Genomic DNA, 24,432 nt, shown 5'->3' with positions numbered 1-24,432 from the left:
TATTTTTATTACTCAGATGTTAATTTTATTTTTAGGATTATATAAGCATGCAATCCATTTTAAAGCAATAATTAATTTTTTCAAATTATATTTCTGCCATGTCAGAAAAATGATTTGTGACAGTTCCTTAAAGCTTAAGGTTTGATGATTTCAAGGGAGATGCTTAAAACATATTTTGTTACCACCTTATCTCAAGCTTCACTCTGTGGTTGATCTAGTCCCTACTAGTGGTGTCAGATAATACCTGCTCATGGATGAGTCAGCCTTAGTATATCCGGCTTGAATCTGTTCTGTTCTCTGAGGTCTCCACCTTGTCCAGCTGGCCTGGATCACTGTAATGACCTTGACAGGTCTTCCCACACCCATGCTTACAGTTACTCTTCCATTCTCTGAATTGCACCTAGAGCAACTTTTCTTTTTTTTTTTAAATTTATTTTCTTGAAGTATAGTTGATTTACAGTGTTGTGTTAATTTCTGCTGTACAGCAAAGTGAGTCAATTTTATATATATATATATATATATATACCTTCTTTTTCATATCCTTTTCCATTATGGTTTATCACAGGATATTGAATATAGTTCCCTCTGCTATACAGTAGGAGCTTGCTGTTTATCCCTTCTGTATATTCTAGTTAGAGCAACTTTTCTTGACATACACCAATACTTTATCTCTTTTTGAGAGATGCCATTTATTCTTAGCCTCTAAGCAGTAAGAATCCTAATATTAAACAAAAACCTCCCAGATGCTTCCTTAATGTCCGGTCAATAGTTACTGTCTCAACTCTCTGCTTCTGCTTGCCTGCCTTTCTTCCCTCTTTAAGAGCTGGAAGGCCTGGCATGGCACCTGGCTCTGTACTCAAACCCATATTTGCCATATTTATGTTCCTTTCGTCTTTTCTTTTCAAGGCACCTGCTCTTGGTGTCTATCCCCAGTTGTGCCTGATTTTCTCTCAGGTCTGCTTGCTTTAGATGAGTGAATGATTGTACCAGTGCTTTTAATGCTAGGCTTCTTATATCCTTTTTGAAAATACAGTATGATAAATGAACTTAAGAACTCAATATAGTGATTGTGGTAAGCATATGAACAAAAATACAGATGTTGGTTATGAAACACAAATAGATTAACTATAGCTAGGTCAAACTGAGGCACTGAAAATATTTTGTCTTTATATTCTTCCTTTTCTGTTAATGTATGGGAAAAGAAAAGTAGATTTTTCTATTTGCAAGTGATTTTTCAATTTGAAGTGAACTAATATAAAAAGGAACATTCTGCAGCTTTAGAATTTGGCTTATCATTAAAAATAATAGGAGAGGGCTTCCCTGGTGGCGCAGTGGTTGAGAGTCCGCCTGCCGAGGTAGGGGACGCGGGTTCGTGCCCCCGTCCGGGAAGATCCCACATGCCATGGAGCGGCTGGGCCCGTGAGCCATGGCCGCTAGGCCTGTGCTTCCGGAGCCTGTGCTCCGCAACGGGAGAGGCCACAACAGTAAGAGGCCCGCGTACCGCAAAAAAAAAAGAAAAAAGAAAAAAAAAGAAAAAGAATAGGAGAGTCATCACTTTAATCTCTAGCCAATTAAGGGTTTGAGTGACTTATAAATTTATGATTTTTAAAATGTAAAGCCTCATAAAGAACACACGTTTCGGGGCTTCTCTGGTGGCGCAGTGGTTGAGAGTCCACCTGCTCATGCGGGGGACACGGGTTCATGCCTCGGTCCAGGAGGATCCCACATGCCACATAGCGGCTGGGCCCGTGAGCCATGGCCACTGAGGCTGCGCGTCCGGAGCCTGTGTCCCACAACGGGAGAGGCCACAGCAGTGAGAGGCCCGCGTACCACAAAAAAAAAAAAAAAGAACACATGTTTCAAGAATGTCACAGTCATCATATTTAGGTTTCTTATAGTTTAATTTCTGGTATCCTGGTGGTATCCTGGTTTGGGTTTTACCTTGTTACTAAGTATTGACCAAAGGGACAAGAAAATAACCTAGTAATTGAGTCTAGCCTGGTGGGTGACCTCTTTCTAAAACTGTAAAAATAGGTCATCCCCCAATACGTTTTCTCAAATACTGTAGGAATCACTCTCCTAGTGTATTATTGATATATTTTGTCTGACCTTTGACGAAATGAAACTCTTTAGATCATGTAGTAGGTATGTGATAAGTATGTAAACTATATTTGGAAAGTTCTTAATATTGAAAACGAGACAAAACATTTAAACCAAAATTGCACAATATTAGGGCACGGGGAATGTGGAAAGTGGATTGTAAACACATTGTCGTAAGTGCTTGACTTGGCATTCCTGAGTCAGCCATCCCCAGTTCACCTACATCTGTCAGTGAGATCTCCTGGGTTCCATTTTTCACATTCTCTAACTTGCTTTTTTAAAACCTGGCAGTGCTTTTCAATTTTTCTATCAGTTCCTGCATGTATTCCAGAAGAAGTAGGAAGATGCATTAGCCCAGCCAGCATTGACCTGAAGAAAAACTACTAGAAATTACTTTGACACTTAGAACTGGCAGCCTAAGAATTAGAATTTGAAATTTGCTGGTCAAACATTCCTTGGGCCATGTCTTCCTAAATTTGCCATCCAAGTTGATAGTTATCCAATTGCTAGGAGGATAGTATTACAGCCTTTTTGATGAGTTTGAGAAGTTCTCCAAATGGTTCACGGGATAGTTGATGATGGACCAGCCACGTTGACCTCTCCTTATTGATTAAACACAAAACCAATCAGTGTGAGCCTGAACCTCTTGGCCATGTAAACAGACCAGCAGAATTGAGGTGCAGGATAGTCAAAGCTAAACTTGCAGGCCAGATTCTAAAGGCATGCAAGCACCAAAACAAACACTAAGAATATGAAAGACATAAAAGCAAGTATTTGGATTCCAGGGTGTTAACAAGGCCTAATTGTACTTGTTTTTTATTGGCCATTGTAAGAGAAGGGATATAGACCTGGGACGAATGCAGCCCTGTCTTCTCTAGGCCAACCTAATATTTAATTCATTTTTCAACCTGGAAAACTATCCTCATATGCATTCCTTGTAAGTTGAAAATTCTGTCACAGAACTATCCATACATCCAAAATAAGTTAATTTTTCACAAAACAGAACTTCTCCTTCAAATTCCAAACCTCTTTTAATCATTTTGTGTGAAACTTTAAAATGTATTTTACCATTTCCTTTACAGATCCTTAAATCAGGGCTTCCTAACATGACTTAAGCTTTATTGATGACTCAGGCCATACTTCCTATAGTGTTTGGTAACTGGTGGCCTTGAAGAGGTTGAAGAATGTTTGGAGCGGGAGTACTAGAGGAAGTGGGTGGAAGTCTAGGGAATGGTGAGTGGGCTGTCCAAAATCAAGATTTTAGAGGTGATGCTGTTGTTGAGGGTGACAAGGTCCAGGGCAGGAATTCTTAACCTGATTGCCTATGAGAATCATCTGGAGAACTTGAAAACATATGCAGTGCCTGGGCTCTACTGCAGTGTTGTCAGGGACACAGCCTTTGACTTCACTATCACTAACAAGTGACCCTCTTCATCATGGTCTCAGGAGGTAGAGCTCCAGCTTTTTTTCTTTTCCATACACACATTATCTTTTTATTTTTTAATTTTTTAAAATTATAGTTGATTTACAATGTTGTGTTAGTTTCAGGTGTACAGCAGAGTGATTCAGTTTTACATATACATATATATATATATTCTTTTTCAGATTCTTTTCCCTTATAGTTATAACAAAATATTGAGTAGAGTTCCCTGTGCTATACAGTAGGTCCTTTAATATTGAAAACAAGACAAAACATTTAAATCTTATCCTTCTAATTTATCCCCCGCCTTCCCCCTTGGTAGCGAGAAGTTTGTTTTCTATGTCTGTGGGTCTATTTCTGTTTTGTAAGTAAGTTCATTTGTATCTTTTCTTTTTCAGATTACGCATATAAGTGATATCATATCGTATTTGTCTTTGTCTGTTTGACTTACTTCACTTAGTATTATAATCTCTAGGTCCATCCTTGTTGCTACAAGTGGCATTATTTCATCTTTTTTATGGTTGAGTAGTATTCCATTGTATTTATATACCACATCTTCTTTATCCATTCATCTATTGATGGATATTTAGGTTGCTTCCATGTCTTGGCTATTGTAAATAGTGCTGCTGTGCACATAGGGGTGCATGTGTCTTTTCAAATTATGGTTTTCTCTGGATATATGCCCAGGAGTGGGACTGCAGGATCATATGGTAACTCTGCTTTTATTTTTTTAGAGCTCCAGCTTTCAAATGGGCATTCTAAGCAGTAGGGTAGTAGAAATAAAGAAGGGGAAAAGGGCTGATCAGCCATCTCTTAAGACCTGTTCCTGGAAGTTGCCACATGATGCTTCTGCTTACATTCATTGTGCAGAACTTGATAATGTGGCCGTCCTAATTGTCAGGGATATTGGGAAATTTATGCCCAGCTAAATATTCTCTTCCTATGGAAGAAAGGAAGAGTGGCCATTTCCAAATGGGCTAGATTCTCTGCCCCAGAAAGGTAGTAGGTTACACAGTCTAATGATGTGATCTTCACACGAGCTGACAATTTTGAAGTTTGGCTGTCTGCTCCCATCTCAGGTTCTCAGGTCCATGGGTGTGAAAGGAAAAACAGCCTCCAGTTGAGAGGGATCTGGTTCAGTGAGTGATTTCCTCTGGGGACAACCAAATTTCAATAAGGGCAAGAATGGAAAGTACAGAGTTAAACAAATAGGGGGATTTCCTGATGGTGACATTATTTCACTACCTACCATCCTCCTATGTCTTCCTTTTCTCCTTAACCAGCATGTATTTTGTTATTATAATAAACACACCTTTGCAAATCCCTGCAACTTCCTGGTACCTCTCTCCCTGTGGAATACTCCTGGGAACCCCCCAACTCCCCACCTTCTCCTCACAAAATGGATAAGTACAAAACTCAAGTGTGCGTTCGGTATGGCAGTCGTGTGACATTTCCTATGAATGGGCCATGTCCCATTCTGAGACGGGCCTGTCTTCTTCCTCCTTAGACTTCTAGCTCCCCCTCCACTTACACTCCCTTCAACAGTCGACCTCTCTTGATATTTCAGTGAAAAAGCAATGATGCAGTCCAGCAAAGGTTCCTTTACTACCTGCTTCTGAACCCACATTCTGCCTCCTCCCACTTACAGTGGAACTTCCCTGCTTCTACGAAAGGCTACCTGCTCTACTTGGTACACTCAAGCCCCTTCCTTCTTGCTTTTCCAAGTACTTTTCTCCTGCAAGGATAGCTTCTCTGCCTGCAGTTCCTCAAGCTCGTCCAATTCTTCAACCTTCTCCAATCTGGCTGCCATTCGCACTCTACTGAAATTGCTTTTTTTTTTTTTTTTTTGTGCGGTACGCGGGCCTCTCACTGTTGCGGACTCTTCCGTTGCGGAGCACAGGCTCCGACGCGCAGCCTCAGCGGCCATGGCTCACAGGCCCAGCCGCTCCGCGGCATGTGGGATCTTCCCGGACTGGGGCACGAACCCGTGTCCCCTGCATCGGCAGGCGGACTCTCAACCACTGCGCCACCAGGGAAGCCCGAAATTGCTATTTTTTAAGTGTCCATTTTGTTTCCAAATATAACTGCACATCTCTGTCCTCAGGTTAACTTGACCTCTAAAGCAACATTCGACATAACTTGACCACCCCTTTCTCCCTGAATCACATCTCCTCTTGTAGTATTTGTGACACCACCCTCCCTCCAGTTTTCTTGCTCTCTCTCTGACTCCTGCTTGTGAGTTTTCTGTGGCAGTTCTCTTCTACTCAGCCTCTGAATGTGGAAGTGTCCTGGGCCTCTGTCCCGAGCCTTCTTCCTTATCTCTAAGTTCATAACCCCTCACATCCTCTCCCTCGAGCTCAAGACCCACATCCAAATGCTAGCTTGGCATTTCCACTTGGGTGTTTTTTAGGCATCTCAACCTCCACATGTCTAAAGAGAACTCTTAAATTTACCACCACATACCTGAAATCCCTTTGCAGCCTCCTCCATCTCAGTAAATGTCATCACCATTCACTGAATGGCTAAAGTTAAAAACTTAGGTTAAATCCTGACTCTCCCTTTCTCTCTTCCCCGCTGCACATCTCATTCATCAGCAAGTCCTGCTAGTTCTACCTTCAAGATCCATCCCACGTTCATGTAATTCATGTAATCCCATCACCATTGCTTTCATCCTAGTCCAAGCCCCCGTTATCTCCTGAACTATTGCAGTAGCCTCCCTTCTCCCACTTTTCCCTGTTGTAATGCATTCTCTAAGTGTGGCCCAGGCTGATCTTCAGAGACACAAATACAGTAATTCAATGTTTTCCCTTTGCACTGGAATAAAATCCTAGCTCCTTACCGTGGCTCAGGGCCCTGTATGACGTGATGCCTGCCCACCTCTCTGACCTCATTTAATGCCACCCCCATGAGAGGCGCCCTGATGTGTCTTCGCCTTAGGGCCGTTGCAGTTATCCTCATGTTCCCCAAACAGCTTTTCAGGGTTGGTCACTTTCTCATCGTTCAGGTCACAAGTGTCACCTCCCCAGAGAAGGCTTCCCTGAGTACCTTATTTAAAGAGGTTTCCTCCCAGTCTCTCGCTCTGTGTTTGCTTGTTTAATGTCTAGCTTACGCTACTGGAACTTATACTCCATGAGGGCAGGAACCAAATCTAGATCGTTCGCATCTGTATTCCCAGTGTTTAGAATAGTTACTAACCTCTAGTAGAAACTAATCAACTATTTATTGAATACCGGAATGAAAAAAGCCTGGAATGTAGTTCAGTTTTTTTAGTCATATTGCTTCCATCACTCTCTTATTTAAATTATGACTGCCACCAAGAGCGGTAACTGCCTGATTACTATTTCTAAGGGCAGTGTCACACTAGACTACTATTTCTAATCCGTGAAGAGCTAGGAAAACCAATTAGTTAATCTTGTTAAAAACCGCATGTGAAGGACAGAAGAACTTAGAAGTAAAGCACAGCATTAGTGAGGGGCATTATTCTTATTTCCAGTGCCTAAATTTTTGTGTGGTGTTGTTGCATAAAGATGTACAGAAGCTGTCTTGTCAGGATCTTTATCGATCTTGTCTTACAGGAAATACAAGAGAAGGAGAGAAGTTAGATGTGCTTTGGGCCATAATGACTGGTTGTCAAAGTGTGAGACAGGAGTGGTCTGAAAGACAGAGAAGGGACAACTAAGGGGTGTCTCCATGTGAGTTTTCGAGAAGGGGTTTTCTTAAACCTGTCTTTGCTGAGCCTATGAAGGGGGCTGTGGAGGGGAGAGATGAGCATTCTCTTGGTTCTCTGAGGTCACCTCTGAGACACAGGTTGCTTTATAATCAAAGATCACAGTAGCACATCACTAGGCAGGGCTTTAGATAATGACATTTTAAGCAGAGGATGACTACTTCCTCTTTGAGTTTATAAGTTTTCCTAAAATAGAAGGTAATAGTGCTCAAGGGATTATTTTTTATTGTGGTAAAATATACATAAAATGTATCATTTTAAAGTGTACAGTACAGGGGCATGAAGTACATTTGCATCTTTGTGCAACCATCACCCCTGTCCATCTCTACAACTTTGTCGCTATCCCAAACTGAAACTCTATCTTCATTAACCAGTAACTCCTCACTCTAACAGCCCCTGGTAACCACTATGTGCTACTTTCTGTGTCTGTGGATGTGACTACTCCAGGTAAAGGAAAAACACTCCTCTGGTTTCTCCTCTACGGGCAACTACTTCCCTTCAGACACTTCTGCTGCCAAATGTGGGTGGGTGGGAGTGTGTGTGTGTGGAGGGGGAGGTTCCCACCTCAAGCCGTTCTGCCACACCGGCTGGGTGTCCCTGCAGTTCAGTTCAGTTCTGACACCATCTACCTGGAGTTAGCGTCAGATCCCACAGGTTAGGGTTCAGTCCCACAGGACTGCCCCTGCCACCCCCTTCAGACACCAGTCACAAGTTCAGGCTGCTTCCTGTGCTTCTGATCAACTGACTATAAATCAGAGGGTCCTAGGACCTCCTCCTTCAGTTAGATTAATTTGCTAGGGCAGCTCACAGAACTCAAGAAAACATTTTACTTACTAGATCACTGGTTTATTATAAAAAGATATAACTCAGGATGACCAGGTGGAAGAGATGCACAGGGCAAGGTATGGAAGGATGGAAGGGACACAGAACTTCCATGCCCTCTCTGAGCTGACCACCCTCCCAGCACCTGCACATGTTCACTAACCCAGAAGCTCTCCAAACCCCTTCCCTTTGAATTTTTATGGCGGCCTCATTACGAAGGCATGATTTATTAACCCACTGGCCGTAGGCAGTTGATTCAACCTCTAGTCTCTCTCCTCTACCCAGAGGCCTAGAGGGTAGGACTGAAATCCCAGCCCTCTATTCACATGGTTGGTTCCCCTGACAACCAGCCCCCATCTAAGGGCTTTCCAAAAGTCACCTCATTAACATAAGCAAGGGGCTTGTTACAAATAACAAAAGACACCCATTTTACCTTTATTGCTCTGAAGCTTTTCCAGGACCTGGGAAAAAATCTAAATATTATTAAAAAAAGATATCCCTGTGGTTCTTACATAGGAAATTACGAGGATTTCAGGAGCTGTGTTCCAGGAACAATGGATAAAACCCAAATATATGTTGCTTACTGTAAATTACAATATCACACTCATAATTGGAATCATAAATTATTTTCCCTTTTTGTCTGCTATTTCACTTAGTGTAAGGTCAAGGTTCATTCATGTTGTAGCTTTCCAGAATTTCATTCCTTTTTAAGGCTGTATAATATTCCATTTGATGTATATACCACATTTTGTTTATCCATTCATCAATGAATGGACATTTGGGTTCCTTACACCTTTTGGGTATTGTGACTAATGCTGCTATGAACCTTAGTGTACAAAATCTGTGAATCCCTGCTTTCAGTTCTTTTGTGTATATACTCTGAAGTGGAATCACTGGATCATAAGGTAATTGTATGTTCAATTTTTCAAGGAAAGTACTCAAGAGCTTTTAAACCCATTAATTTATTGGAGAAAAGGACTGTTCATTTTTTGCCTCATATATGTCGTGTAAAACGTTAGGTGTCAGAGAAATGGAAATTAGTGGGATACGGCTCCTCCTGTCTAGAAACACAGGAACTTAGGTTCAAAGACGTGACCAACAGATGAGTAAGTAATTAGCTGTTACATACTGTGCTCAGTGCTGGCACAAGATGTGTATAGACTATTGTGGGAGCACTTTATAATAATGATTTCTGGGGTTCCTGAAGACAGAATCTCCTTGGGTGTTGTCCTGGATGGATGTTCTGCTGAATTCCGGTTAATAGTGGTAATGCAGTGGCGAAGTTCCAATATTCAAGTTTTTGTTGTACATTTGTTTTTTTTAATAGCTAACTCCATCCATCCATCTTTTCTGTGACCTAAGTGTCTGCCTTTTGTTTTTTTCTTTCTCTAGTGGTTTTTAATTGCCAACAGATCTTACAAAGTGAGTGCAGCAAGCTCTTTTTTCTTCAGTGGTGTGTTTGTGGGAGTTATCTCATTTGGTCAGCTCTCAGATCGGTTCGGAAGGAAAAAAGTCTATCTCACAGGTAATCTCTTAGTGTTCATGGACTGAATAAGAGGAGTTATTTCCCTAAGGTTCCCAGGGAAATAATAAGGGGACCATTTCCTTAAGGTTCTCAGGGAATTGCCATGTGGACCCAGAACTGATTTTTATTTCACTGGCAAGAGGCTGAGTTGATTCTGGCCAGGCATTTTAAAGTGACCAGCATACCCGAGGAAGGCCAGATATTTGCACTGTAAGCTTTTCGTGGTGGTGAATTCTGCAATCCCTGGATTCTAATTCATGCCATGTTTCTAAGGAGAACAAAGATTGAGGCAGTCTACTGGATCCATTTCCTTGTATCTTGTGTGCTGATTCATTTCAGATGAGCTCTGTAGGTCTCAGCATAGTCCTCTTGACAAGCTGAGTACGAGCTAAGATTTATCAGTTTCCAGCATTATTGTTAATAATTGAAAACTGCGCATGACAGAAATCAACTTGTAACAAAGAAAACCTCAGTTTTTCTTGATAGTCTTTAAGAGAAACTGTTTTAAAAAAATAACATAGCTCAGAAAATTTAAATTCACAAAGATTTTTCTTTACAAACTAATGAATATAATACATTACGTTCATCAAATGCTGTTTTGCCTGTGCATTATTGAATAGTGTTCTTCTCTTTCTAGGTTGTGCTCTTGACATCTTATTTGCTATCGCAAATGGGTTTTCCCCCTCATATGAGTTCTTTGCAGTAACTCGCTTCCTGGTGGGCGTGATGAATGGAGGGATGTCGCTGGTGGCCTTTGTCCTGCTGAACGAATGTGTGGGCACCGCCTACTGGGCACTCGCAGGTACTGCTTCAATCCATGCAGACATGGAGATGGGGAGCTGCTCCAGACAACTTGATAGGAACCAGTTCAACCATCGAGTCTAAAAATACACTCGGACTTGAGGTGCTCTATCCAGCTGTTAGATTTTTTCCTGAGTTTGTTCTATATGACCTTGAACGAGTCATTAGTCATTTTATGTGTATTCCTCTCTAGATAGTCTCCCATGGGGCCTGCCTCACAGATGGTGACCTTGCCCCTATCCTCACAGATTGCCTAAGGTCATTCGTTAACTGCTTTTTACCGGTAAAGTGAAAAATAGTGCAGAGGAAATACTAGAAACTCCTTTCTCAGTGCCTTCGTATTGTATTGTATTAAATCCTTGTCGCATAGGCCTTTCTGATTTTTACTGGTCTCTTCAAGTTAGTAGTACTCTTGTATTTCTTTAATGATGTTTAAGTTCCAAAATAGAGGCCATATTCGGTATTATTTTTAACTCTCCCATCATCTTCTTAAGAACTACACTATAGTAAAATAAATGATTTTAAAAGCTCCTTGACTTAAAATAATGTCTTAGGAGAACAACTGCACTAAGACTCGACTTTGTAGACTGTAGGTTTGCAGTGAGAATTCTGTTTCGCTTTCCGTTCATTTGACAATTACTGAGTGCTATTGATGTTCTTGTACTAATACGGGAACAAGTTGACTGTGGGACTGTAGGAACTTGCCTGCATGAGGATGTGGATGAGAGCATGCCAGCTACCATTTGCTGAGCATCTGTTATGTGCCAGGTACCATGCTAGGCATCTGACTCATCTGTCATATTCCCAGAGCCTACAAGCTAAGAATTTCTACCTTCATTTTACAGGTGAGGACACTTCACCTCTGAAAGGAGGGGTGATATGCCCATTTTCACACAGCTCGTGACTGACAGGGCTAGGATGACGCCAGGCTCATGTTGTCCCACTGTTCCCTGAGTACTCCCCTCTTAGATCTTCAGTGGGTCACCTCATACGAATACTGGTCTGCTTAGCCTATTTTTTTCTCGCTTGGTGGTGTTTTCAAAGTTGGTGAGGGCTAATGTATTGAGCTGGAAGACAAAGCTAAATAAAATAAATTTTGCTCTGTTTGTATGTCGACCAAACTGCTGTCCAAGCTGAAGGACACAGAGGGTTGGACAAATTAGAATTAAGGTGGGGAGGAAGAGACACCTGCTCCGTCCTAGCAGGACAGGCTTCCTGCATGTCTCTTACACGTGGTGCTTTTTTATGACTCACTTTATCTATAGCAGCTTTCAAAGCCTTTAGAGATGGGCTTCTTTTTTCCCTAGCCCAGCTCCTAAGTCAGGATCAGTGAGAAAATGTCCTCTGAGTCTTCAGTTTGCATTGAGACTTTTAAGGTCACTTTTTCAAGTAGTGGGTTCAGACTTGCTGGGACTTCCCAAGAAATGAGTAATGATGGTGATCACGACCACTCACATTGTCCGGGGAGGACACAAAGGCACCCTCTCCTGGGGTTTTGGTTTTCCTGAGTCTAAAATCTGGCTCAGGAACTTCCCTGGTGGTGCAGTAGTTAAGAATCTGCCTGCCAATGCAGGGGACATGGGTTCAATCCCTGGTCCGGGAAGATCCCACATGCCACAGAGCAACTAAGCCTGTGCACCACAACTACTGAGCCTGGGCTCTAGGACCTGTGAGCCACAACTACTGAAGCCCGTGTACCTAGAGCTCCTGCTTTGCAACAAGAGAAACCACCGCAATGAGACGCCCGCACAACCCAACAAAGAGCAGCCCCGCTCGCTGCAAGTAGAGAAAGCCTGCAGGCAGCAGCAAAGGCGCAGTGCAGCCAAAAATAAATAAATAAATTTATTTAAAAAAATAATTAAAAAATTAGAAAACTGAAATCTTGCTCATGTAGAGCATCATGAGTACATATTTTTCATGTACCCAGCACATTTCTCTATTAAAATGTTCACATTTGACTCTAGTTGTTCCATGAAGAAGGTGCTCTCTTACAAAACACATATACTGCCCCCACCCTACCCAATTCTCTAGGACTATTCCTGTCCTGTTGCATATTTTGGGCAAAAAGAAAGACCTCCTGGTCTCTTGCTTCCTTGCCATTCGGCCTAAAGCCAGTGAAAAGATGGCTCTTAAAGCGCATTTACTTTCCATTCTTGTCCTTGAAGCTGAGTTAAGATGGGGCTATTAAAATTTCTATAGCTAAGGGAAAAGGGAGAAAGGAAAAAAACCTGCAACAGTGGTATCAGATGGTTGCCAAGTTCAATGTGAAATTCAGAAGGAGCTTGAGAGAGTTCCCTGAAGGCCAGTGCACTTGACCTGCACCAGGACAGAAGATTCTGATGCCCCTGGAACTCTTGTGAGGAGCTTTCTTCGTCCCTCTCCCATGAGCCGAGTCTTCCCCAGAATTTTGTCCTTGGCCTTTCTTTCTAAGCTGTTTTCTCTCCAGCACAATTTTATACACTCCAGTGGCTTCAGATACGCTCATGAACTGCAAGAAACTGAGAAAAAAACCTAAAAGGTTAGCAATAGGGGATTAGTTGGAAGTAGCCTAATTGTTTAGCAGTTAAAAAAGATTTTGAAAAATTGTGCTTGATTACCAAGTATTTGCAGTATGTATAAAATACTATGTAAAGTACATATAAAAAGTATAAATACAAACTGAAAACATCCATTTTTGACCAATTTGCAGTGTATTGCTTAACAAGAATGAGGATACTTGATTGAAAATTATTGAGTAGAAAAAATAAAATACTAAAGCTATGAAAAATGTCATATTAATATATTTATTATTTATTTTTCTTATATAAATATCTTATAACAAAAGGAATTGATGTTCATTGTAAAAAAATCAAGAGCATATAGAAGTGAAATATAAATAATACATATAGTCCTACCCACGTGAACATCACCACTATAAACATATTGCTGTGTGTCCTAGAGCTTCTTCTTTGCATATCTGTTCTACAACATTCATTTATTAAATAGACCCTGCCATGTACCAGACACTGCCTTTATAGACACTTGTGATAAAAGGGTGAACATGGCAGGCCAGGGTGGGGGAAGGTCCTTGTTCTTATGGAGCTTATGTTTTAATCAGGAGAGACATAACCAATATGAGGTAATTTCAGAAAATTTTAAGTGCAGTGAAGAAAATTAAACAGGGTAATAGACTAGGCAGTAAGTGCAGTGGACAGATGGTTAGAGAAAACCGAGATGTAGATGTTTGATCAAAGATGTGAATGATGAGGGAGACCTAGGCATGTGAGATTCTGAGAGAACATTCCAGTCAGATGGAATGGCAAGGACCAAGGCCCTGAGGTAGGAATGAGCTTCTCTGAGGACCTGAAAAGATGCAGTGTGAAGAGGCATGGGGAGGTTGGGATGAGATCAGATTGGAGGGGCAGAATGATATAGGGCCCATGATAGGCCAAATGAGGAATTTTGGGTTTTTTTTTCACTCACAGTGGAGTGAGTAGCCAGTGAATGAATTAAAGAGAGAAACAATGGGATCTTGTATACAGAAAGATTACTCTGGTAGGCATGTGAAGAATGGATTATAGAGGAGCAAGAGTAGAAATTGAGGGGTCATTCAGGAGGCTGGTGTGGTTGGCCCCATGCAACCCAGAGGCAGCTTAGACCAGGTGGGAGTAGTGGAGGAGGAAAGAGGGTGCGTTTGAGCTGGATTTGGTGGGAACGTGACCTGTTAAAGAACCAGCATAAAAGGCAAGACCAAGAGGAATCAAGGGGACTTCATGGCTTGTGCTTGAAAACTGGAGAGATCACTGGAGACATTTACAAAAACGAAGTCATCACTATACACTATTTTCTAACCTGCTGAAATTTGGCTTTTACTAGTGCGAACTGAGTGGGAATAGCAGACATGAAATTAATTTAAAATAAACAGAAAAGAAATCTGAAAAATAGGCATAAATACCCAAACGCCCATAAACAGTTACACAACCACCTATGGTTCTCCAGAATTACAATGTGCAAAAGTGGTGATTTGAAGTGTTCTTTTTTTTCTAATTAAATTTTTTAACCAAATGACCTAGAGCCTTACCACACCTGTATCCTCACCTTATCCCTGTTGTCATTTCGGGGCATACATGTGCAGCTTCTTGCTGGATATTAGATATGAATGTCTCTTGGCACCTCAAATTAAACATGTTGCTTTCTTTTACCTAAAATCTCCATCCTCTTCTGGGACCTCTCTCTATAGTAATGTAATCTTTTTATTTAAAGCCATTAAACTAGAACCTTTGAATCATTTCCTCCCATCCATTATATCCAGTTGATCCCAAGTCTTTCTGAGACAGAGTTTCAACTGTGATGAGCTTAGGTATAAAGGGAAATCATTTGGTTAACACAACCAAACCACAGAAGAGCCAGGCCCTTGTGATACCTGGAACCCGGAAGTCAGATGCATCTCATTTCTGTTTCCCATCATCTCTGAGAAGCTTCCTCTGCTCAGTCAGGGATGGGGCCCAGCAGCTCTCAGGTTTCACCACCACGTCCAGTATTTAAAATCCTTGGTAGGAGCTCTGATGGTCCCAGCAAGAGGCCCATGACTGGCAGCCCTGGCTTGAACCACAGGGGTAAAGTATGGGGAGGTCATCTCTCTGAAAAAGGGAAAGCGTTCTTGGAATTAGAAAGGAGTGCTAGGTAGACAGTATTTATTTTATAATTATTGATAGAGGAGGCTAGGTAGAGGAGGCTTCCAGATGGCTTTTTGGGGGAGGTTAATGGATATAAGGGGCTATACCCATTTTAACAGTAGGGCGATAATAACGTCCTCACATTTGTACCACATGCATTGTTTCATTTGAAACCAATAACTACCCTTTGGAGTAGATATTATTATTTCTCTTGATAAGGAAACTGAGGCTCAGAGACATTTAGTGAGTTGCCTAAAGTCACACAGCAGCATGTGGCAGAACTGGGGTCTGAACTTGGTCCCTCTGAAGTGGTCCCATCCTGTGGTCTCTGGACTTTTTGCCTACATTGTTGTCAATGGGCACTGAGTACTCAGGACTGTTCTGAGCAATGACAGAAACCCTTGTTCTTGGAAACCAGGTGCTATTCGGTGCACTGTAATGAACCTGTAATAGCTATTGATTATCTTAAGTTTCCAGGGAAATCACAGGGAATGGAAGTCCGCATTCCCTTACTTAGTGGACCACATGGTCTGACTGGTTTTCTGAGCACACTGAACTTGCTGTCACAGCAGCTTTCCCTTCTGCGTCCCCCTTTTCCTCACTAGGGCAGACAGCATACAAGGCATTGTTTTTGTTATAGGTTAATAATCTACGGACAAGAATAAAAGAAACATTTGTCTTACAGGATTGTTGTAGAAAGTTCTTGTAACAAGTCCTATTGCTGTGAGATGCCCACAGGAGCCCGCCTTTCCCCAGAAGGGTGGTGACGGGGAGGGGAACGGTACAGAGTGCAGGCTCTCCAGTCAGACAGACCAGGGGACAACGCCTCCTGTCTGGGCCACACACAGCCCTGTGTCTTTAGGCAGTGGCACCTAACTTCTCTGAGCTATATGGCTGTATATGGCTAATAATGGTACCTGCATTATAGGACAATGTATGGATAAGGCTTAATACTCGATAAATAGTAGCTATGATATAAATAAATAGCGATAGATTTAAGTACTACTAATAGTAGCAGGTACAGAAAGTATGTCAGAGGTATAGAATTTGCCAGTATATTGGGCAAGGCAGTGGGTTTGTACCCATTCAGCATTTATTTCAAAAACCATAGGATCCTTAACAACCCCATAGTTGATGTTTTTTCTGTCAGTGTGCTGACAAAAATTCACGCTTCATAGAACTTATATTCTACTTGGGATAGACAGACAAGAAACAAATATAACTGATGGTGATATATATGATGGTGATAAATTAAGTGGAGAAGGACAATAGGGAGAACTGGGGAGTAGGTTGTGATTTAAGATAAGGATTTCAGGGACAGCCCCTGTGATAAAGATGCAGTCCCAGCATTTTCATAGTCTCATGACCTAAAAACCTTCCCGCCATGTAGCAAACAATATTTCCAAGCTTCAGCCACAAGTTCAGGTGGATGTCAGCACAACATCAATGCAGAAAGCACTTGGGCAGGCCCTTAAAATTCATCTTGACCACATGTGGTTTGTATTTTTCATCTGTCCTTCCTTCTTTTCCACTAATTTCCTGGCCTCTCTTCTAGTTTTATCATCTGATCCTGCATATTTGTGTAGGTTTTTCTTTCTGCTGACATCTCACAAGGAAGGGATTGACTCCGTGACCTGGGTTGGAAATGGGGCTGCAGGTGGTCCTTTCACCAGTAACAGGTCTCTTTTCCTGAATTAGGGTCGATCGGTGGCCTCTTCTTCGCAGTCGGCATCGCCCAGTATGCCCTGTTGGGATACTTCATCCGCTCCTGGAGAACCCTAGCCATTCTGGTTAACCTGCAGGGAACAGTGGTCTTTCTCTTATCTTTGTAAGTAGTTTTTCCTCTTAGACTTTTAATTTAATAAGCAGAAGGAATGTCTTAAGAGGATGCGGGTCAATGAGCGGCGTTATTCCCTTTCAGGAGTTTGCCTGAACTGACTTTGGTGAAGAACTAAATTCCGCAAGCGCTCCAATGCTTGGCAGCTCCTGGGAAGAGAGATGCTTAATTAATTCAGAATGCAGGTATCCCTTGTTTAAAGTAACCTCTCAGTAGAGTGCATTTTAACCTTCATATTGCCAATGGAGGGTACCAATTTCTTTTTTAACCTAATGCTTCAAGCTGAAAGATCTTCAGACTTGGTCAGATCACGTGCTAGGGGTGCGACTGAGGTATGATATTATAGAGCAATCTGTGCATATTGAATATATAGTGACACCTCTTCATCCCACGGATGAGTGTAATTTCAGGGCCTCTTCATGTGGACATGGGAAGATACTCAGATATGGGAGAAATCCTTAGAGTGCATGGACTCAAAGCAGTAAAAGGTTGATGCCCTGGTCAGGGAAGGGTTCTACAAAAAACTCATCCAGAGTATCACACCATGGTCCTCTAAAGGCTGTAAGATGAGCCACCAACTTAGGCCTATTTCACCAGAAGTTTTATTGTGCTTCTGAAAGGTTTTCTCCCCTCAGGTATCAGAGCTCTAATATTAATCATTAAAATCTTTGAGATAAATACAGTTTTCAGCCAATGGTACCACCTTTCTTCTGTGAAGTGAGAGATACCCGTAATAGAATTTTCACTCAGATAGCGATTTGATATAGTAATCCTTTATTCAAGTTCTACTAACTGAGATTTGGTGGGAATTGGCCTGAAATCTGTTTTCATTCTCTCTTTGAAAGTAAGAGGATTGTTAAGTACAAAAATGAATATAGTAGAAATAGTTAATGTATATTTAGAAAGGCAAAATTTATGAAATGAATTTAGTTATGTGAAATAGAGTGACATAATTTTATTAGAAAGGAAAATTAACCATATTTTATTAGCTTGTGTATTGTAAATTTTTGGAATAAATGGGTTCCTAGTATAGTTCCTTGAATTAATAAGCATTCATATAAATATCAGTAGATCAACGAATTTTCATTTCTTTTTTACATCTTTATTGGAGTATAATTGCTTTACAATGGTATGTTAGTTTCTGCTTTATAACAAAGTGAATCAGTTATACATATACATATGTTCCCATATCTCTTCCCTCTTGCATCTCCCTCCCTCCCACCCTCCCTATCCCATCCCTCGAGGTGGTCACAAAGCACCGAGCTGATCTCCCTGTGCTATGTGGCTGCTTCCCACTAGCTATCTATTTTACGTTTGGTAGTGTATATATGTCCATGCCACTCTCTCACTTCGTCCCAGCTTACCCTTCCCCCTCCCCGTATCCTCAAGTCCATTCTCTAGTAGGTCTGTGTCTTTATTCCCGTCTTACCCCTAGGTTCTTCATGACCTTTTTTTTTTTTTTTTAGGTTCCATATATATGTGTTAGCATACGGTATTTGTCTTTCTGTTTCTGACTTACTTCACTCTGTATGACAGACTCTAGGTCCATCCACTTCATTACAAATAGCTCAATTTTGTTTCTTTTTATGGCTGAGTAATAGTCCATTGTATATATGTGCCACATCTTCTTTATCCATTCATCCGATGATGGACACTTAGGTTGTTTCCATCTCCGGGCTATTGTAAATAGAGCTGCAATAAACATTTTGGTACATGACTCTTTCTGAATTACAGTTTTCTCAGGGTATATGCCCAGTAGTGGATTACTGGGTCATATGGTAGTTCTATTTGTAGTTTTTTAAGGAACCTCCATACTGTTCTCTATAGTGACTGTACCAATTCACATTCCCACCAGCAGTGCAAGAGTGTTCCCACGGGGCTTCCCTGGTGGCGCAGTGGTTGAGAGTCCGCCTGCCGATGCAGGGGACATGGGTTCATGCCCCGGTCCGGGAAGATCCCACATGCCGCAGAGCGGCTGGGCCCGTGAGCCATGGCCGCTGAGCCTGCGCGTCTGGAGCCTGTGCTCCACAACGGGAGAGTCCACAACAGTGAGAGGCCCGCATACCGCAAAAAAAAAAAAAAAAAAAAAAGAGTGTTCCCACGAATTTTCTTTTTAAATATTTAGTAAGTCACATACTTCTTAATCAGGCTGGCTTTCATCTCTCCTTCAGTAGCAGAGTGACTTCACTGGATGATCCGAGCCATTCCGCTTTTCATTTTCAGAATGTGTCGTCTGTCTGTTACTGCTTAGTGCTAGGTGGGGACATTGACTCGCTGGGAAATTAATTCAGGTCATGAAAAACAGAAAGCAGAGAAAAGAGCATGTGAAATCACAATGTATGTGTGTTCCATCAGGCCTAGAAAGTAAGGCTTGCTGCAGTCGGCCTCCAGTTTCCCTCCCACCCCACCTCACACATGCTGCTCCAGGCGCACTAAGCTGCTCTCTGTTCCAGTTTACAGCTTAGGCTTGTCGGCCTCCGTGTGTCCTACTCAGTGCTTTTGCCGGCTGCTTCAACGCCCTCCTCCCCATCTCTCTTCTTTATTAGTTAATAGCGTTCCCAGTTTGCTCAAATGCCACCCCCTCCGCACTTTTCCAGGTCAGACCTCCAGTCATTCGCTTTCTTTTCTTAATTCTGCAGCACTAAACTGGCACCCTTCAAGTGGCCCCTTATCTCTGCCTCACCCAGAGCCTGTCCTCTTTATAAAGCAGGAGCTCTCTGATAGCACAGGCTCTTTGCTCAGCTGCATTTCCCCCAGCTCCAGAGCTCTGGGCCTTCCTCCACACAGGAGACGCCTCGTATCCATTGGGCAGATGTTGGCACGAAAAGCCTTTGGAATTAGCCTGCGTTAGCCATCAGCAACATCAGAAAAAGTCGTGTTATTTTAGAGACATAACTTGTTTGTTTTACTAGAGACGTTATGACTTAGCTTAAAAATTCCTTATTTTCTCAGTACTTGAATTTGGATAGTTTTACTTTAGAAACCAGTGCCCCCTTAATTTACAAAGGTTTTCCACCTTTAAAGAAATTCACAGGACATTTTCGAGCAGAGGCCTCATTGTTAAATTAGCACTGTAGCTTCTGAAGGTGAGTACAGCACCATGTAGCCGGCAGCATGTTCAAGGGCCTGCTTCTTCTTTTAAAAACATGTCTTACTGTTTTGCACGTGCAGTCAGCGTGTGTTAGAACTCATATTCCCAAATCTGTCCAACTAGGTGAGGCTTCGTTACTGAGAAGCTTGTAGGCTTCTCAAAATGTGGAGAAATATCAGGTCCTAAGTTTACCTAATCCAGATAAACCCTTTCCCAAGTGGAAATCGTTTTATTAACTCAGAGTCAGATTTCCAAAACCTGAATATCTCTCAAATATCATCGTTAAACATGATTTATATAGTTTTAAAAGTAATTTTTATTGCTATAAACAATTCTGAAAACACAGAGAAGCTTAATAGGAAGGGGAAAAATGACTTAAATTATCCAAAGATAATAATGACTTCCTATATTTTGACTCTTTCCTTGTTGGTCCTTTTTCACTCCTCTTAGGGCTCCTCAGCTTTCACTTTTACTATCATAGACTTTCTAGCATTTCACTTATATTTCTATCCCAAGTATACTCTCTCTATTCACCCCACTAGTCTTATATTCTTTTTATTTGTATTTAGACTTGATCAGGTAGTCTTACATAGGTACCTCACATATGGGCTGGTGGACAGGGCCAGTGGATCCAGTGATGTTCGGCAGACATAACTTCCAACAAAACAATATTTTACTTGATTATTCACTTGTGTATTAGTAACAATCATCAGATAGCAGTGAAAAAGTAAATAAAAGAATTTTTCAGGATGTTGTAGAGGCCTTTGTTCCTGCTTTTGTTGACAACCAAATGTTGTACATGAATAATCTCTCCCCAGTAGCAGGACTCCTGGGAAAATGCCTGCTTTTTTGTTTCCGTGTCTTTCCTCTCAGCACCTATTACATTGCTCCATACAAAATGAAAGTGTTCAGTAAATGGTTATTGATGAACTGGCTGTCCGTGAAGTTCCAAATCCTGTGGTGTTTGTTGCCAACACTATCCTTACTGAAAGGCATGGGGAGTTCTGAAAGGCACCTTAAATAGCCTTTTTTAGTATTATTCATGCAAGTTTCATTTTAGGAAAATAATATCAGATTAGATCAAAAGGTACTTGATGTTGTGTTTTGTAAACAAGGCTTCCATGTTCCTGCCACCCTTTGGTTTTTGAAAAGTCCTCTAAGAGTATGCAGAACTGTGAAGAGGAGAAAAGATACGTAATATCTAAGTCTTGAAACTGCTGAAAGGTATCAGTGGCAATAGAAATGTTCAGTACTTTGTGGCTATAGTAAGAAGTAACTGTTGTTTTGGAACTGGAGTAGTTAACCAGAAAATAAACTTTTATTATTTTTTTTTTTGCGGTACGCGTGCCTCTCACTGCTGTGGCCTCTCCCATTGTGGAGCGCAGGCTCTGGACGCGCAGGCTCAGCAGCCATGGCTCACGGGCCCAGCCGCTCCGCGGCATGTGGGATCTTCCCGGACCAGGGCACGAACCCATGTCCCCTGCATCGGCAGGCGGACTCTCAACCACTGCGCCACCAGGGAAGCCCCTGATTGTAGTATTTTAAAGCTTTAAAGCTCAAAAGTAGTTGAGATGTGATAAACCCTTTTTCATTTTTATGTGTAGCTTTAAAATAATCTCTACCTTTTTAATAACATATCACTGTGTTGAAAACACTTAAAAATTCTTTTCTGATGGATAATAGAGATTTTAATCTTCTTTGTGAGGCTTTTTCAGAACTTTAAAAACCCACTCTACAGTATTATTCTAACAACACTTGGCTGTGATTTAGAGCCATATCTCTGACACATGCTTTCTGAAGAATTACTCAGTACTGTAAACTTAACTTGCCATTCATATATTAACATTTACCTAAAAGTAAATGCATGCTGTTTACTTTTTTACTGCAATTTTGGGAGTGTGTTTTTGGTTTCCATTCGTAAAGGAGGCCATCATTTAATGATGGCAGCTGTTGACAGCAGCCCTCTCTCTCTTCCACGTGTCATTGGGAGAGTTAAGCTTTAGACCTAACGTGGAATCCGGTTGTGGTTTGGGGACCACGTACGGCGTGGGTGATTTGTCTCCTTCTGGTGCACGTGTACCTATACGAATATACAGCCTTTGATGACATCTCTTTCAGATTCATTCCTGAATCACCTCGTTGGTTATACTCCCAGGGTCGACTGCGTGAGGCTGAAGCCGCGCTGCACCTCATCGCCAAGAGGAACCGCCAGCTCAAGTGTACCTTCTCACTAACACACCCGGACAACAGGAGCTGCAGGGAGACGGGAAGTGTCCTGGACCTGTTCCGCTACCGGGTCCTCTTGGGGCATACTCTGACCCTGATGTTCATCTGGTAATTCTCTCTAAGGGCTCTTCTGTTGATCTGCAGCTCAGGTTATTGATAGTCAGTTATTTCTTCAGGGTTACAGAAAATTTCACTCTTTTCTTCAGCCTGAAGTTGTTTTCAGAGAAATAAGCCTCCCCCGATCCCCCAGCTTAGGTGTTGTGCTCACCTGTGCTTTCTCAGCATTCTCCCCTTCCAGGAGGAAATGATGGTGCCTGGCGGCAGGTTTACTGAACTTGTAGAAGTAGATGTCAGAAGCACATCTTTGCTTATGAGGTATTTAATGTAAATTTTTAGGTCCCCCTTCCCCACTCCAAAAAAAGGAAAGCAAGGAAGCACACCAGAGACAGAAGACTTTCTAAGGGGGACTTGGAGGCACCTGCCCTTGGTTTTGGCCTCAGGCACTTAGATAGCACGTTCTAATGGCAACCCCACTCACTCAGTCAACAGGTGGGCTGAACGTTTGCCTCGTGGGAATGAGATCCTTGGAGTGTGAGGTGACAGCCTCAAAGCCATATGTGCAAGTCAGTGAATGAACAGATTAGTCCTCTCTGAACCCGAGTTTCTAGTTTGGCTAATTCTGACCTGCCCTCAAAATGTTCTCTGCATTAATGTAAATCGCACTGAATGGTTCAAGATTGTGCCATTTAAAGAATTAAATTGTGGAAAGGGGAGGAATGGATGGTTCATACCTAGAATTTGTGGAGTACCATAGGTTTTAATATTATTCATTCTGTTAAAGTGCCGTAAATGTAACTTGGTCCAGGATTGGACACGAACATCATATTTACTGGCCTAGAGGACTGTTGTGCTATGGTTTGCCTGTATTTGGCAAGAAGCCTGCATAGAATCCTATATTTTTCACTTGGGAAAAGAGGAGAGTCATTTTATAGCAAATTAATTGTATATATAAAGCTAAAAGGAACAGTATATTGAGAATAAGAAGCTGCCAAGATAGTTTTCTGTATCTTGATTCTCTTTTCCCACCCGACCAAACCCTGGCTACCACCTGTATGGTTAGGGGCCAGGTCACATCAGCTGCCACCGTCCCCACTGAGCCAGCCTAGTGCTGGAATATCACAGATGCATAAGAAATGTTGAATGAAGGACACAAGTTCGGAGGCATGGAGATTAAGGGAGCCTTTATTAATTTATTTAAAATTTTTATTGGAGTATAGTTGATCTACAATGTTGTGTTAATTTCAGGTGTACAGCAAAGTGAATCAGTCATACGTATACATATTATCCACTCTTTTTTAGATTTTTTTCCCATATAGGCCATTACAGAGTATTGAGTAGAGTTCCCTGTGCTATACAGTTAGGTCCTTATTAGTTATCTGTTTTATATATAGTAATGTGTATGTGTCAATAACAATCTCCAATTTATCCCTCTCCCCGCCTTGCCCCCAGTAACCGTAAGTTTATTTTCCATATTTGTAACTCTTTTTCTGTTTTGTAGATAAGTTCATTTGTACCCTTTTTTTTTAGATTCCACATATAAGCGACATCATATGATATTTATCTTTCTCTGTCTGACTCACTTCACTCAGTATGACAATCTCTAGGTCCATCCATGTTGCTGCAAATGGCATTATTTCATGTTTTTTTAAAGCCAAACCTGACAATACAGCGTAGGAGCTACTAAGGAAATCCTTACAAAGTATGTTCAGGTACTTAAGGCTCCATAAAACTGCATTTGCATGTCAAGTAGACAGTCAAACCCTCTGCCTTGAAGGAAGTATCTACTTTCTTAGGGGTTATTTACTTCTTGTTTTTAAGTTTTTGTTTTTTCCAGGAATATTAACTTTGGGGTTCTGGCCTTCAGGGGATAAAAAACAGACAGACAGAAAAGCAAACTAGACTTAGAGCTAGGGAGAATGTTTATGTTTATTTTATGTCTTACACGGCCAAAGGAGCTGTTCTCAAATAAACTTCTTCCCCCGGGCTCAGAATGTTAAAATACATGATAACTGAGACAGTGTCATTCCACATACTGCCGTTCTTTTTGAAGATGCTATAAAATTCTAAAATCTTTTCTGTGGATCTGTCATTGAAGAAAACCTTAACTGGGGAGTAAAATTATACCTCTGTGCTTAACATCTGTTCCTTTGGTTATTTCCCACAGTAGT

At 41.6% G+C, this 24,432-nt stretch overlaps 1 protein-coding gene across 10 annotated transcripts in view; it reads left to right on the top strand.

The window, feature by feature from the left end:
• SLC22A15 (solute carrier family 22 member 15) overlaps positions 1 to 24,432 on the top strand; it is an 82,306-nt gene that overhangs the window by 30,005 nt on the left and 27,869 nt on the right. For 9 of the 10 annotated variants that reach the window (XR_004042215.2, XR_004042217.2, XR_004042216.2 and 6 more), the window contains exons 3-6: positions 9,462 to 9,594; positions 10,232 to 10,396; positions 16,749 to 16,878; positions 22,097 to 22,312. Coding sequence is in view for 7 of the 10 variants with exons in the window: in XM_060300823.1 (XP_060156806.1) it covers positions 9,462 to 9,594; positions 10,232 to 10,396; positions 16,749 to 16,878; positions 22,097 to 22,312 (644 nt within the window). In the remaining 3 variants the exon portion in view is untranslated. The remainder of the gene's footprint in view (positions 1 to 9,461; positions 9,595 to 10,231; positions 10,397 to 16,748; positions 16,879 to 22,096; positions 22,313 to 24,432) is intronic. The other variant, XM_030869142.2, reaches the window with a different exon arrangement.

Source organism: Globicephala melas, chromosome 1 (genome assembly GCF_963455315.2).
Source record: "Globicephala melas chromosome 1, mGloMel1.2, whole genome shotgun sequence".
NCBI classification, from domain to species: Eukaryota; Metazoa; Chordata; class Mammalia; order Artiodactyla; family Delphinidae; genus Globicephala; species Globicephala melas.
Note: the sequence above shows the minus strand (reverse complement) of the source record. Positions and strands in the feature narration are given on the sequence as shown.